The 17027-nt window shown below is 46.9% G+C and overlaps 1 protein-coding gene across 15 annotated transcripts in view; it reads right to left on the bottom strand.

Annotated features, from left to right (window-relative positions):
- Positions 1-17027, bottom strand: part of LOC113583445 (thrombospondin type-1 domain-containing protein 4) — a 71751-nt gene that overhangs the window by 33404 nt on the left and 21320 nt on the right. For 11 of the 15 annotated variants that reach the window (XM_081716142.1, XM_081716143.1, XM_081716146.1 and 8 more), the window contains 8 exons: positions 16762-16863; positions 11324-11558; positions 10751-10936; positions 10458-10567; positions 8634-8787; positions 8226-8334; positions 2154-2202; positions 1736-1805 (listed from right to left, as the gene is read on the bottom strand). In XM_081716142.1, coding sequence (XP_081572268.1) covers positions 1736-1805; positions 2154-2202; positions 8226-8334; positions 8634-8787; positions 10458-10567; positions 10751-10936; positions 11324-11558; positions 16762-16863 — 1015 coding nt within the window. Of the gene's footprint in view, positions 1-1735; positions 1806-2153; positions 2203-3143; positions 3967-3995; positions 4210-8225; positions 8335-8633; positions 8788-10457; positions 10568-10750; positions 10937-11323; positions 11559-16761; positions 16864-17027 lie in introns of those variants that run through there. The other 4 variants (XM_081716150.1, XM_081716149.1, XM_081716151.1 and 1 more) reach the window with 4 other exon arrangements.

The following is a 17027-nucleotide window of genomic DNA, read 5'->3' as shown; positions in this document are numbered from 1 at the left end:
TATGAAGAGCTTTCAGTTTCCTGAATGGCATTTGCAGTTGTGAATCTAAATCCGTATGCACTTTAAACACACAGTGCACACAGTGTTAACACACTCGGTGGGTCTTTATGTCAGACATATACTGGGCAGACAGGAAGTCACAGACTTTTTAAAGACAGCACCTCCATTTCAGGGAATGCATTTTTATTGGACAGCTGGTGCTTCCTAGTGACTGTGCTGTTTCTTCATTCATTCATGCACAAGAGAACTCACAAACGGTACTGAATTGATGAGAGTTTAACAGAGTTAAATAGAGTTGATTCTATGTGTGGTGTTTGCATCTGGGCTCTACTGCTGTTGCATCTCAATGCAAGGAATTAAGAGTGGGTTAATTTCTGTAGGGCAAGCCATCCTGATGGCCCCAGCACCCGAATAAATCAATCAGACATCAAGAAAACATGAGGTGTATCGAAATCAAGTCTTTGGAGCTGAAACATCCTCGTGAGTTTGGAAGTAGTAAACAATCTGGCAGGCCACGACTGACCACTGCAGACTGAAAACCGCGGAACAGATCAGGAACACTATCCAGGATGTTAAGCACAGCTGCATCAAAGACTGCCATGAAGGGAAAGTATACGCTAGCACGACCTCACGGCACTCACCGCAAGACACAAACCGCCGGAATCCTTCAGGAACAAAACGGTCCAGGTTACACGCAGTTTAGAAGAACATTAAGAGCTCTGGGACAAAACCAGACACATGAGACAGACATCGAGGCATGCCAAAGCAACAGAAAGTAGCCACAAAATACCCTAGCCAACTTTAACCACCTGATCCGTGAAGCATGGTGGCACGGGATTGGACGACAGCCAGAGCAAACTGTCCTGACGCAGGACGCGGCTACAGGATGTGCACAGACGCACCACAGACGCACCACAGACACTCACACGTAAGTGCCTCAGACCTCACTGGGTGGTGTTTCACCCAGGACTCAAAGCAACTAATAACGCAGCTGTGTATTTTACTCAGGACCAAAATGTTGCGCGAGAGTGACTGGCCAAGACATTCAACAAACTTCTTGCCAGGTTAGCATACACTTAATGTTCTAAAGCAGTGGGAGCTCAGTGGTTAAGGTACTGGACTTGTAATCGGAAGGTTGACAGTTCAAGCCCCTACCAAGTTGCCACTGTTGCCTCAATTTATCAAGTTGTGTTTGGTCAGATGGGTAAGTTCTTGGAAAAAGTATTAGGTAAATGTAAAAATTAATTACAGGACTGCCAGAGCTTCACAGCGAGGTCTGTAGGATTTGAAACTAAATACAAACTGTGACTTTACAAACACTGCATTTAATACTATGTTCATTGACCAATTACTTAGGGTCTCTGGATGGTAGGATAAAGCATGATGATTCCTAAATGTAGTAGAAGTCTTAAAATAGCCTGTGTACAGTACCACATGTAAGAGCCTTGAATTAAAGGTGACAATCCTAACTTCCATCCTATATATTCGTTCGTTCATTTCAGGTCCAGTTTGGTGGAGTGTAGAATCAAAATAACCATTTATGTGTCACTAATTACAGTTTTATGTATAGTGCTCTAGTTGCGGCGTGTGTGTTTTTTAGCAGATTCTCAAAAGTTGACTCACTTTTATACTACGTTTAGGAACCAGATGCGGATTTCAGTACTATTAAATCAATTCAAAGATCAAAGTCCAGTCGTTGAAGCTCCAAGAAATCTGGCCCTGGTGCACGCGTTACCTTGTGATGGTCCGCTGGGAGCTGACAGCTGGCGAGGCTTGACCAAAACAGGACCGTAACCATGGTGACACTGTGAACAAAAGAGTACAAGGAAAATACTTCTGCAGCCTATACACATAGATGCATACTGCATTTACAGGCACACTTCAGACCCATATTGCAATAACTGCTATTCTATTAATCTAATCAGAATTCAATTTAGAAAAATGGCTGGATTTGCTGTTATGAAAGACATCATAACCACTATAAGCACAATCACAAGTCTGGAAAGTGAGTAAGAGCCACCAAAACACGGCAACATGCACGTGCACCTCGTGCCGGTCCCAGTAGCCTGCCACTTTGCCAACAAATCGCCGGTCTGAGGACGTCCCTGATAAATCAAGTGCCCAGATCATCTCAACTTCGGGGGGGCTCTTACCTCACGCCCGGGACCCCACACATGCTGAAGAGAACGCGGCCGGCTGTACCTGAAATGAAAACCAAGGCACTCATTACGCAGACCCCCGTGCAGGGTAACGCTGAGCTGGTGTGGATCTTCTCATGCAGTGGCGCAAAAGACCCACGAGCACTGACCTCCGTCACTGACCCGGGACTCCCTGACCCTGTCGTGCCCTTTTACTGAAACCCAACACCCACTTCAAACACACTAGTGGGTTTAAATAATAGCTCCATAAATACACCAATAATCACAAGCATCTCTCCCCACGATCCCAATTTAGGCACTCAAGCTTGGCCTATGGACCAAGAGAACATCACCAGATAAATGGGACATTTAAAACAAAAGGTGTTATTTTCACCATTGATTAACACTTAAGAAATCCACATAGTTCATATCACATAGGTAGTTAAACAGTGGAATACACAATTACGATGTGTGAAGGTTAAAGGTTCTGTTGTCTTTAAATTCACGTTAAAGGTAAAGGAACATCTCCTGGGAGCATCTTTAACTTTCTAGACTGGTTAAGCTCTGAATTCAGTACTTAACTCCGGTAGATATGTCCTCACTAAGGCATAGCACGGAAGCTGTTATGACACACTGAGATAAATAACGCAGATAATAACGAGATAAATGGGTGTAGGTTTGTGAAGATATTACTGAAACACCACACAGGCAATGTGCATGCTGGCAAAACGCGCCACTGTCAACGACAGAGTGACACGGACCGGCAGAACTAAAGACCGAAAAAGATAACGCGCGTTTTACAATATAGAACAATTTAGGGAAATGCAATTTTGCTGCTATAATTGTTACCACTCTGGAAAAAAAGACTTGCACAGAACAAAAGACGGTTTCACTTGCAAAGTACACTATGAGAACTTGCTTAAAGAAACGATAATGGCTGGGTGTAAACGTGCAGTAAAGAGTGATACGAGAGTGAAGGACTTGATGTCCAGTGAGGCATCTCACAAAGGATCAACGTTAGCCCCGTCGATACCGTGACGAGGTCCTCGCAGTGCACTGCGCTCCACCGGTCCTAGTGGGAAAGATCTTTATTTGGTCCGAGACGACTTGAGGCGCATAAAACAATGCGCAATGCGCTCCGAAGGCAGTAACCGCGGTGGCGGTGGATATCCTTCATGTTTAATCGAGTTTAGAAAAGTTTGCTCATGTCAAGGCTTTGCCCGCTGTCCCGGAGCAATAAGCACTCCCTTAGTGCAATGCGCTGTTTTCGTCACATGCGGTTGGCAAGGCTTAATCAACAGCGGAGAGATTGGACAAAATCATCGGAGTGCGCCACCTGCCGTGCTCTGTCTGTGTGTGTGTGTGTGAGCGAGAGAGAGAAACTCCAATGTAAAGAGACAGAAAGGGAATATGTATGGTAGAATGCATACTGAAACTTTGCTGTTTGCTATTAAATGGGGGGCTACAGCCGCATGTTCAATCTCATTTTCAACAGAATCTGTAACCCTAAAGTAGAAATAAAGAGAACGCTATTAACAAACATTTACAGAATCTATTATTGAATTGATTATTCCTATTAAAATAACTGTAAAAACAAACAAACAAACCAAAAAAACAACAAAAAAAACCCAGCTGCATTGTTTTTTTTAAAATTCAGCCAGCGCGAAACAAGATTTCGAAAGCGCTGTCATCTCGTCATGGCCTCTGCCACACCGTGTGCTGTGAGATCTGCGTCCGGACAGCGAACTGCGTCGAGGCGGGGAACCAACGCTGGAGCGCAGCCACGATCTTGCGCTCTCCAGATCCGAAGCTGGGCCTCTACCGTAAACTCTCTCTCCGGTACTAGATTTCACTTACTTTTCACAGAAGCGTAAAGTAATACTTCAGAAAAGGTGCAAAGGTTCAGAATCACAGCCTAATTTCTGCTCGCCTCCACCGGGTGCAGTCCTGCATCAGTGTTTAATCCACATACTCAATGTCATCCTTGAGCGCGAGGCAGGAGTCGCCTCGGGCCTGTTTTTTTGCGACGCCATCAGATTTGGCGGATTAGAGCTGCGATCCTCTGACAGCAGCGTTCAGTATTGCGTGACATTTGCGCGGCCAAGAGACATTAATTGCTGTACTGTACTGATGATAGACACCAGGCAGGGCAGGGGCTCTAAACAAACCATGTCCGTGCAGAGATGGCGCTAAGCATGCTTCCTGCGAAAAGAAGCCCGAAAGCGCCTTCGCTAATTCCCAAACTCACCCACTTTCTGCGGTTTCGCTTTGCCTGCAGCGTACGCTAGACCAAGCTCCCGCGCGACCTCCGCATCGCTTGTTAGCCGTTATCATAAGCTTGACTTTTGTAATATCGATAAAGTGGACATGGGACCCCTCACAAATAACACACATTTCTTTCTTGTATGTTTTCTTATTGTGAGCATCTGAGTAAATCTTTGATGTTCCAGATGGGTCTTTTGCGGGTAAAACCACTATTGGTTTTCACACTATCCAACAAAGTTCGACAATTTTAATCAGAATTATGCAGGCCAGACTTGGTCGTGTAACATTGTGAGTTTGGCGGTATGTTTTAAGGCATATGGCACTCACAGTGTGTAGCACAGGAATAGCAGTGTGGTGCTCTCACCATATGCTGCAGTCTTCATTACGCTGTGTCCAGCTAATCGTGATCTTCAGGAGCACCTGATTCAGGTCAGAACTACACACACATGACCTAAAGCCAAGGTCAGGTACACTGACCTGAAGCCAGGGATCAGATACACTGACCTAAAGCCAGGGTTCAGGTACACTGACCTAAAGCCAGGGATCTGATACAATGACCTAAAGCCAGGGGTCAGGTACACTGACCTAAAGCCAGGGATCTGATACAATGACCTAAAGCCAGGGGTCAGGTACACTGACCTAAAGCCAGGGGTCAGGTACACTGACCTAAAGCCAGGGATCAGATACACTGACTTAAAGCCAGGGGTGAGGTACACTGACCTAAAGCCAGGGGTCAGGTACACTGACCTAAAGCCAGGGATCAGGTACACTGACCTAAAGCCAGGGATCAGGTACACTGACCTAAAGCCAGGGGTCAGGTACACTAACCTAAATCCAGGGGTCAGATACACTGACCTAAATCCAGGGGTCAGGTACACTGACCTAAAGCCAGGGGTCAGGTACACTGACCTAAAGCCAGGGGTGAGGTACACTGACCTAAAGCCAGGGGTCAGGTACACTAACATAAAGCCAGGGGTCAGGTACATTGACCTAAAGCCAGGGGTCAGGTACATTGACCTAAAGCCAGGGGTCAGGTACATTGACCTAAAGCCAGGGGTCAAGTACACTAACATAAAGCCAGGGGTCAGGTACACTGACCTAAAGGCAGGGGTCAGGTACACTAACCTAAAGCCAGGGGTCAGGTACACTAACATAAAGCCAGGGGTCAGGTACACTGACCTAAAGCCAGGGCTCAGGTACACTGACCTAAAGCCAGGGGTCAGGTACACTAACTTAAAGCCAGGGGTCAGGTACCCTGACCTAAAGCCAGGGATCAGATACACTGACCTAAAGCCAGGGGTCAGGTACACTGACCTAAAGCCAGGGGTCAGGTACACTAACCTAAAGCCAGGGGTCAGGTACACTAACATAAAGCCAGGGGTCAGGTACGCTAACCTAAAGGCAGGGGTCAGGTACGCTAACATAAAGCCAGGGGTCAGGTACACTAACCTAAAGCCAGGGGTCAGGTACACTAACCTAAAGGCAGGGGTCAGGTACGCTAACATAAAGCCAGGGGTCAGGTACACTGACCTAAAGCCAGGGGTCAGGTACACTAACCTAAAGCCAGGGGTCAGGTACACTAACCTAAAGTCAGGGGTCAGGTACACTAACCTAAAGCCAGGGGTCAGGTACACTGACCTAAAGCCAGGGGTCAGGTACACTAACCTAAAGCCAGGGGTCAGGTACACTGACCTAAAGCCAGGGGTCAGGTACACTAACCTAAAGCCAGGGGTCAGGTACACTGACCTAAAGCCAGGGGTCAGGTACACTGACCTAAAGCCAGGGGTCAGGTACATTGCCACAGGAGCCACAGCCACTAGCTGCAGGTACAAAGTAGATGAAAAATCCATGCTCTCCAAAAACTTGGATTAGCAACCAAACAAAAAAAATGATATCAGGCAAAGTTGGATTAACTAATTCACTATATTCAATATCTGTGTCACTTTAAACTTTTGACCTGAGCTGCCTGAGTTCTTTATTTTGCTGCTTTTTCGTGCTGCGTAAGAAAAGGAACAGAGGATGTGGGCGGGGTTGCTGGTGGTATCACGACTGCAGGGCGGAGCTACACCTCAGGCACGCGTGTCCTGGCTCCTGTCCAGGGGCAGAATGGGCTGTCTAAGGAAGACATGCATCTTGACCTCGCACAGACAGACAAACGTTCACCAGCTGATAAGAGGCAGGAATCACCACGAGCAACCCACAGCATAGGACCTGAAATAGCAGCTTTGGCTGTGAAGTTACTCCTCTTTCCACAGCATGTCAGTGATTGAGATATACCTCCTGCTGTACGTGTGTGTGCGTGTAATTAAAGGTTAGATGAAGATCTTCTTTTTAAATAAACTCCAAGCCTCTTGGGCAGACATTAACAACACTGGGAAACTACACCTCTGTGCTTCTTCTGAAAATGTGTAGATAAAAGAACAGATTTTTTGTGCAGTCCTCTACCAGGCAACCTGAACACACTGCATTCAGTAGATACATACATTCATTATGACACACACTGCATTCATTATGGCACACACTAAATTCAGCATGGCATACACTGATTTCAGTATATCACACACTGCATTCAGTATATCACACTGCATTCATTATGGCACACACTGTATCCAACTTATCACACACTGCATTCAGCATGGCACACACTTCAATCAGTATAGCACACACTGTATTCAACATATCACACACTACATTCAGTATAGCACACATTGCATTCAGTATATCACACACTGCATTCAGTATGGCACCTTCAGTCTCAGCTCACTACTGATGCAGCATCTCTGTTAGCTGCTGTTGATTTTGGAAACACACAGTGCTTTCTTTTCATTTCTCATGCGTGGGACACTTGAATCTTCATCATTCTCTTTTAATAACCCCTAAAATACAGAACAAAAAAAATCTCTGTGCGAGAAGAATAAAAGTCATTTGGGTCTCGTCCAGCACCGTGAGGCTTGGAGAAGGGAGGGGAAGTATGAAGAAAGCCTGGCTGGTGCAGTCTTTCTCGGTGGCGCGGAGGGCAGATAAGAACCGGACTGGATTGTTGTTCAGGGACTGAACTACGTTAGCAGCACCATTAGGAAGACCCCGAGTTCCGACAAGTTCTGTTCAGGTACACTTGTAGTGCGTGAACAAACGTAAAAACATCTACAGGCATGGCATCTTTCAAATGTCATTCAGACATTCAGACATGTCTCTCTCTCCCTCAACCAGAGAAGTCCTGAGTAAAAGTCTCAGCTTAGAGTGTCCTTGGAGAAAATCCCTGTGTCTCCCTGGGCTGGAAACCTGGCGGAAAACGTCCAGGACGAGTCCAGAATCCATAACGATAAAGTAACAGACCTGCATGTTTGAACATATCTCTCCATAGGAGACCCTGATTCTGGAGGAAAAAAAAGGATAAGAAAAACAGAAAGACACGGAGAAGGTGCGGAAGAGGGCGGAGACAAGGTGCGGGAAAGTGTGGGCGTGGAATGGGGCGGGGACAAGGGCATAGATATAGAAATGGAGGGAATGTTGTTTTTCCTGGGCAGGCTATGCATGGAGTCACACTTTCATTTTTTTCCATGCACCTCCCACTCCATTGCGCTCTCTCTCTCTCTCTCTCTCTCTCTCTCTCTCTCTCTCTCTCTCTCTCTCTCTCTCTCTCTCTCTCTCTCTCTCTCTCTCTCTCTCTCTCTCTCTCTCTCTCTCTCTCTCTCTCTCATTTGCTCTGAGCAAGCCTGCTAAGGCAGGCGCGCCTGTATGTGGGCATGTCCCTCGTCTCCAGGACACAGTCTCGCACCATCTCCACAAACATGGCGGGCCAGAGCTTCTGCAGGGCCTCACCCTTCAGGCTGGTGCTGCATGCGCTGTTCCCCAGGCCTCGCAGGTACTGCTCCACCGCAGAGGCACACTCCAGCGCCTCGCCACGCCCGCCACCGCCGCCCTGGGGTGCCTAGGAGGGTGGAGGTGGGGGCGGAGTCAGGGGAGGGGCAGGATTTAGCAAATGCTCAGGTTTAGCAAAGATTATTTACAAGCAAAGCTTGATTACAAAATGACAGAAATGAATCTTAGACGGTAAAGTTGATAATAGTTAGTGTGTGTAATTTGTGTATTTGTATGTGATACAGTAACCTTTAAATAAAAGTACACATGTATACATATGAGATACATATGTGTGTGTGTGCGTGTGTGTGCGTGTGTGTGTGCGTGTGTGTGCGTGCGCGTGTGCATGTGTGTGTGTGTGTGTGAGACCTCAGGGCAGTCGGAGCTGACATCTCTGCTGGGGTAGTTGAACAGTGCGCGGCTCACACTTTCACCCAGCAGCTTCCCGTTTTCCCTGAGCTCCTCCAGGCTCAGACCGGCCCTGTGGCCCCGGCCCTCCAACAGAAACTGTAGCTGCCTCTTCCTATGCGAGAGAGAGAGAGAAAGAAACTGTGGAGAGGAGGCAGGAAGATGGACAAAAACACAGCTAAAACATCCAGCACGTGTTTCGCTGTGTGTGTAATTATACATCCTTTTGTTTCTCTGTGTGTATTAGTATAGGTGTTTTGGGAGGGAACATTAGTAACCAATGTTGTGCCACACACAGGCATCCTTGAAGTCTGTGATCACTAAGAGGAAAGTATATGGGTAGTAAAGTGAACCTGCGTGCCAGCCATCTCCCACTGGAGGAGACATGGTACTACACACCTGACAGGATTAGCCTGTGTGTGTGTGTGTGTGTGTGTCTGAGCGAGAGCGAGAGAGAGAGAGAGAGAGAGAGAGAGAGAGAGGAATGGAGTGTGGTTCACTCACTGTAGAGTCTCTACATTAGAGCTCCTGAACATGGCGGCTACAAAACAGATCAAGAGCACAACATTCTTGCTTGAGAGGTGTGGGCGCAGTGGCACATGTGTGATGGCGCAGACTTCCAGCACCGTGTGTGTTAGCTCACTCTAGTTCTCACACTGCAAAGCTTGTGAGGAGCCCAGAGAGAAACCACGGTTTATAGGAGCTGTTGCTTACTGGTGTCCCTGCCAACATGGCCTGAGGTGTTTAGGTAATCCTTAACCAAACGCTGATTCTGTCCTCTGCCTCTCTCTCTCTCTCTCTCTCTCACACACACACACACACACACACACACACACACACACACACACACACACACACACACACACACAGTGCTGTAAGGGGTGAAAACGTAAGCTGCTAGAAACAAGCACTGGCCTGCTATAACCAGGCTGTATGAGCACTTTCACACACACACACACACACACACACACACACACACACACACAGAGCTTACTGTCAGGACTTCCATCTATACATTTTGTTTGGCACTCATCACGCAGAACCCATAACAAGAAAATTGCCATCTCTGAAAAACTATCCACACTGAGCCCACTAGGATTACTGCCATTAATCAGCTGACCTCCTGTAAAGGTCAGCTCCTGGACATGTCCAGCTCCAAGACTGCACTGCTACTACCAAGGCAGAAGGCTGGATTTAGCTCAGAGGCTGAAGAAAAAAATTCTTCTTCATTGGAATTCTGTGAACAGACTGAACCGTTGAGTACTGAGTCAGTAGTAAGCCGGAATTTCCTGACACATTGCGCCATTCCTACTCTGGGTTTTCCACGGAGCATTGTAATACTCTGGGGAGTTCTGGAACTCTGGTGGGATTCTGGGACCAGCACCGATGTGTTTCATTAGGTGCAGATGTGGGACGCCAGCGCTCCACCCCTCCAGCAGTGCCGGCTGGGCCTTGGCCCCCCACCCTGCCACACGCCGCTCTGCTCGGGAATGAAGTGGGTTTGGCTGGACTGAGGTATGACTGGCACTGCCCGACAGGTACCACCCTCCCCCAGACACAGCAAGCCCAGCTCATCACATACAATAAATCACTATATGTGCATTCACTTACATGTGCGCGTGCACACACACACAGTTACACCTCATTTGACAGTCAGACACACAGTCTCTAGCTCTCACGTTACACTACACTTTTGTTATTAAAGTGTTACTCAAGTTTCTTGGTGTGATGAAAAGCAAACACAGACCCCACTTTAACAAACACCCCCCACACACACACACACACCTAGACTCCTCCAGCTGCAGCAGCAAACGGCAGCGCGGTGTTTCTGTGGACGCCACGTAGCCTAGAGTCCCAAACACCCGCTCTGACGCCATGATGTCATTCGTGGTCACCTGATGCACACAGACAAAAAAGGACACTGTGCAAATATAAAAGACAGCAAGACATTTGAAATGAGGCACAGTTTGGCTGATATGTTTGGTTGATAAGTTATCAAAGCTAGCGTATCAAACAGTTATGTTGTGCATGAGCACTGAGCTGTGGGCACGGTGGGGATCCGGCGATGGGTCACCTACCTCCGTGCCATTGATCTTCTGAAGGCTGAGGTGGTTGAGCCTGTAGATGAGGAAGGCCCTCCACAGCGTCAGGCCTACCACGGGGTTCCCATCCGGGTGGATAGTGACCTGCTCCAGCCTCCGGACCTGCGCCAGAGCTGCTAGCTGCTGCAGTCGGGTTATGTTAGTCTCCATGAAGACCAGGTGCTGGGGAGAGGAGAGGAAGAGGAGAGGAGAGGTGAGGAGAGAGGAGTCAAAACACTAAAAAAAGTCTCAAATTGCATTCCTGGACATACAGAATCTCTGTCTCAGCGGAGCAGGAGAGCTTGTGTAAGAGAAGGCCTCACCATGTCTGAAGGTAAAAGAGAAGGTGTTCTGTGCTATCTCTGCATAATGGAGGGAATGTTACCCACATGGCATAGCAGTGGTTCACCAGTGCCTGCTTAATACTAGTAGAGCTAATTTAATTCTCACACAGCACATCAAAGATTCGCCTCACGGTCACCTGAATAAATGAACGTAGGCAGAAAAGGAAGACTTTTAACTTATGCTACGAACGCTGTCTGAGCCCAGGTGTGGAGGAGTCAGGCTCACCGTGAGATTGGGGAACTTGAGGCGGACGCGAGGAAGGGTGGGGGCAATACTGTCGAAGTGGATGTAGCGAAAGGCGATGGTGGTGACGGCCCCGGCTGTCTGCACACCCCAGCCCCGCTCCAGGGTGTCGAGGGCCCCCAGACCGAACAGGCGCACTGTCTCCCCGTCCAGCTCTGCCACGTGGTTCTCGGACAGGGACAGGCTCTGCACGCCGGCAGCCCCAGCCTCCTGGGTTCTGGAAAGGGCACGAAGGGAGCACCTGAGGTCAGGGAGTTTTCCCTCGCCACTGTCACCTTCCGCTTGCCCACTGGGGTCTTGGACTCGCACATCTGGAAAGCTGCTTATACGGCTGTTGTAAAAAAGAACTATATAAATTTATTTGACTTTGACTTTCCTAAAAGCATAGCACTGCATCTCCATAGTAACTACTAACAACAGAGATGAAAGCAGTAAGGTGTCACCATAAACTGACATCACACTCTCGTGTGAGATCATGACATCACACTCTCACATCATGCAGGTAACACGTGGCTGGTTGCAAGCACCCTACAAGACTTTTACGGGGTTGTTAAGATTCACACAGTTCATATCAGGCTCATGTGTTTTCTGTAGTAGATCTTTGATGGTAAGTCCCAGCACCCAGCCCTTCAACTCCAGAATCCCTTTATCCAGAATTCCTGCTGCTATCCCTGTGTTAGCCCCGATGGCCACAGAGTAGTTGTCAGAACTGCTTACAGTGCTGGGTTTGTGTGTGTGTGTGTACATATGTATGTGTGTGTGTGTGTGTGTGTGTGTGTGCGCATTTGTGTAGATGTGTGTATGTGTGTGTGTGTGTGTGTGTGTGTGTGCATTTGTGTAGATTGTGTGTGTGTGTGCATTTGTGTAGATGTGTAGATGTGTGTATGTGTGTGTGTGTGTGTGTGTGTGTGTGTGTGTGTGTGTGTGTGTGTGTGTGTGTGTGTGTGTATGGTCTGCTACCACCTCCACTCCATGACAGGTCCTTTAGTGAAGTTGCCTCCCACACAGACCTGCATTCATGTACCTGTGCTTGAGAGGGTTCTGAGGACATTAGCTACAGCCTGGCTCAAGAGCGTCCCAGGGATTAGAACAGGACAGACCTCCCGCTCTGCTCCAGCAGAGGTCGTCTGGCTGATAAGGAAGCCGTGAGAGTAGTGGATGGGGGCAAGTCTCAGGAAGACCCCGTGTCTGGCTGTGACCCCTGTGACCCGCGACCTCCAGGGCCGTGACACGCATTAACCATCGGATCAGATACGTGGCCCTTTGCTTTTAACACGAAAACCAGCAGAACAGGGCTAATTTGCCTGTTCAACGTTTCACAGGGTGTAAGACTAGAGGCACACGGGGAGAAGAGGGAGGAATGAGGCCACCCTGGACTGCAGCGCAGAGAGGTGACAGAGCACAGGAGTGAAGAGACGGTGTCACAAGGCAGCCACTGTGCTCCCCAGGTGACTGAGAGAATGAGAGAACGAGACAGAATAACAGAGAAAGTGGCATTAAATGCAAAACCAATTAGTTAAAAGCCTAAGGAACAAGACAATGGGGAGAGAAAATAAGGTTAGCATTTATCAAAACGTTTAATAATAATAATAATATAACCATAATATAACCATAATAAAATTTAACATAAAACTTCACATGTAAATTTTATATCAAATTATACAAACTGTTAAATAAATGAATATGGCTTGATGTATAGAACTTAAAGCACCATGGCGACTCTGTGAACAAGCAGCCATCATGAATCTGCGTGTTGGTACAGAAAATTAAAAATTGCAGATGCAATTTAGTCTTTGTCCTTTGTTCTTTCAGGCAAGCTAGTTGTTGAAGCTTTTATTAAACTGTTAGATCACATTAATTTATCATTTTTTCTAGCTAGCCAGAGTCAAAATTCCTTACTAGTATGCCCGAAGCCTTAGTATGACTGGAGGTTGTGGGGATGGTGTTGGGAAAGTGGGAGAGAGACAAGTTTTATTTTGTGTAGTGTGTAAAATATCCTAAATATATAACAAAATGTTGAAATTGCCAAGTTTGGACTTTTTTTACAACTGAAATTAAATTTTGTTATTATTATTTGTAGTAATGAAAAAAGTACAGATGGGTACTGAATTTCAGGTATCGGTACCAATATTGCTACCAATATCAGTTCAAATGTGAACTGTACCCAACCACAGTCTGGGTGGTAATACAGTCTTGACGTGATTGGGTGAGGCAGGAAAGTAAGATGTGGAACCAACAAAGGGCCTGGAATGTGGAAGAGGACACTAGGCTTTCAGTGGCTTCGGAGGGCAATGTCTCTCAAACACACACACACAACAACACGCACACACACACATACACACACACGCACACACACACACACACACACACACACACGCACACAAATATACACACACGCGCACACAAACACGCACACACACACACCCACACATCTCGGTGGCATTTAAGGTAGCCAGCAAGTGGCATAAAGCCACAGTTACTCTCTCTCGTTTACACACATATACACACACACGCACACAAATATACACACACACGCGCGCACACAAACACACACACATACACACGCACACAAACACACACACACCCAAAAACACACAAACACACCCAAACACACACATTTCGGTGACATTTAAGATAGCCAGCAAGTGGCATAAAGCCACATTTACTCTCTCTCACTCACACACACACACACACACAAGCTCACACATACACACACACGCATACTAACGAATCTGGACCTCATTGTCACGCTAAGCAACATCCCGGATGACGTTCTGAGGTGCAGACCCATCCTAGGATGGGCCGGCACCAGGCACAGAGACTGGCCTGACGCCCCCCCTCCCTCCCCACCTCTGGTCCACCCTAAACTCCTCGGCTCGGCTGGAGCAGCTGACGAGCTTATGCGCCCATAACGGAGATGGACAGCTTCTATCTTCTCCTGTAAGTGGTCCAAGGACCAACACTGGAGCAGGGTGCGCAACACAGGCTGGTATTCCCACGCTGCAACCTTGTAGCCCTGCCCCTTAAACGGACGCTCCAAAATGAGGTGAAGGAAACGGTGCACTGAGCCAAAGCCAGTTCCTTACAAAACCATTAAGCGTGACATGGTACGCAGCCTACAGATGAAATGAGCCCCAGAAAGCCCTGGTTATCGGTATCGGTGAAACCATGGTGATACAGTTCAAGTCAAACCACGGTGATGCATCTCCAGTGTGGTTCACAACATTCTGGCTGGCCAATTCACTGCATCACTTTTCGAGACACATACTCTGGCTTTCCTGCTTGAATTTCCCCGTCTGGGTCTCACTCCAGCCCCCTGCTGCCCCTCTCTCCCGCAGGGTGGACGCCACACACAGGGCTGACACCTCCAAGCACTGTATCTGGACCGCTTACTCAAACATAACCCACTACTTCACGTTCAGTGATAATATGCAGACCAGGTAACTCACCATAATCAACCACAACCTGAAGCTGATTTAAATACTAATTTCCCAACAGTTCAAAATCAGAATATAATGAAGTTGTGCTCTGGAAAAGGTAACGTACTCCTGAAGTCTTCATGACCTTCAGAGTGTATGGAAAAGCAAGACAAAAAACACAGTGTGATTTATTTAGAGGGCAAATCCTTCATTGTGGCTGGAAAGGTATCAGTTGGTGAGGTTCTCATGAGTTCATGCACGTGTGTCCTAGACTCCCGAAAAAAATCTGGCCACCAAATGGTCATTTTTCACGACCCTCGACAGCCTTAGATGCCTCACACACACTTGGAGAGTGTTTCATCCCTGTTTCATCCTGTGTTGTCCCACATTCCCTGTTGGTCAGTTAACCCATTCACTGCTGTCATCCAAACTATAACTAAGCATTATTTCATCACTAAACAAAGAACTGGCAACGTGTAAAAATTTCACGGACTCGGGTCGGAAAACTAAGGACATTTTCACACTTGTCCTGAATACTCGAGTCTGTACCGAGGACCGATGCTGGGCTGATTATCACTGGTTTGCTTTCACACAGAAGAATTCCACACCAGAGTTCACTTGAAGTGAAGGACAGAGGTCAGTTCTCTGGACCGCTGCTGGGCTCAAAAACAACTTTCACACTTAACCAAACGCACCAAACTTGCAGAGCAAGCGGTCCTAGGTCCGGAAAAAAAAACCCCTCCAGTGTGAAAATGCCCTAAGGAGGTTGTTTATAAGTGCTCTGTCTCAAACGTGAAGCTTTTACAGCTCAGAACAGCTTAGACCTTCACTGCCAGTGCCAGCTATTTCCACATAAATTTTCATTGAATTCCAGACGATGTTTTAGACTTTCATGGTGAGTCCAATTCTTGACAAAGCAAAATGTTGTCAGAGAAGAGGTCAGGAGATCAAAAAGCTGACCGGTTCTAAACAGCTAATCGACCTCACTCCCAGAAAATCCATAAATCTTGTGCTGGAGACCTGAAAGCCATCTATTATACATTCAAGCTAAACTAAGCTAACGCAGCATCTAGCCTACATCTAGGCAACAAATACTAGGTGTCCAGTGCTTACTCGAACACGAGCTGGACATTAACATGTGGCAGTGTTACAGTGCTCAAGAATAAAGAGAGAGACAGACAGACAGTGAAAGAGAGAGAGAGAGAGTGAGAGAGAGAGCGAGAGCACTCTTTTGAAAATCTTCATGAAGACAGAGTGGTAAAGCAGGTCCACAGAAGGGACTGGCGTGTGAGCTCAGCAGGCGTGCCCTACCCTGCTCTTAGAGACAAGGTGAAATGTGTTAGGACTAATGTGTGTTGGGAGGAACACTCGTAATTCATGCTTCTGATCTGAAGTGTGTGTGGTACAGGGGATCTCCATCCTCTACAAACGTTCCATACATACATTCAAAAACATTTTTCCAGTGTGGTTTTGCTTTTTCTCAAAAAATAACAGACCAAATCTCTCTCATATATATATATATATATATATATATATATATATATATATATATATATATATATATGAGAGATTTAAATATATATACATACATACTTTATTTATTTATTTTTTTAACAATGTTAATAATGTAATGGGATAAACATATAACACTCCTACTGAGTAGTCCAGAAGTTAAGTTTGAAGTAACAGACTGCTATGTGAAAGCGTGTGTGCATGTGTGTGTGTGTGTGTGTGTGTGTGTGTGTGTGTGTGTGTGTGTGTGTGTGTATGTGCGTGTGGGTGTGTGTAAGAGAGAGTGAAACTGAATCACACAGTATGGTAATGCTATGTCACTTTAAAGGGAATTGAGGCACAGTAGGATTTAAAACTGACCAACAGTCATCAGACACACGCTGTTATTTACAGCACATTTAATACAATGCATGCAGTTACACACTACAAAGTGAATTCACTACAAAGCGGATCTACTGTACCCGATACCAAGGCACCGTGCGTGTTTACCTGGGGTCTCGAGGGCTGCTGGGCCGGCTGGTAAAACGCAACCTGCTCTCACTGCCCCCTGCTGGACGCTCTGGGACCGTGAGAGGACTCCCTCTTTCTCGCCTGAAACAGAGAGAGTGAAGAAATGAGGGCGAACTGACAGACTGAGAGAGAAGGAATGGGGAGGAGAGCAACAGAAAGAGAAAAGGGAGGTTCATAGCGAGACGTTTTTAGTCATTCATTAGTTCATGTAAATTCAATTTTACAAAAAAACAAAACAAAAACAA

Source organism: Electrophorus electricus, chromosome 6 (assembly GCF_041902795.1).
Source record: "Electrophorus electricus isolate QZ-2024a chromosome 6, ASM4190279v1, whole genome shotgun sequence".
Lineage (NCBI taxonomy): Eukaryota > Metazoa > Chordata > Actinopteri > Gymnotiformes > Gymnotidae > Electrophorus > Electrophorus electricus.
This window is presented reverse-complemented; position numbering and strand designations above follow the sequence as displayed.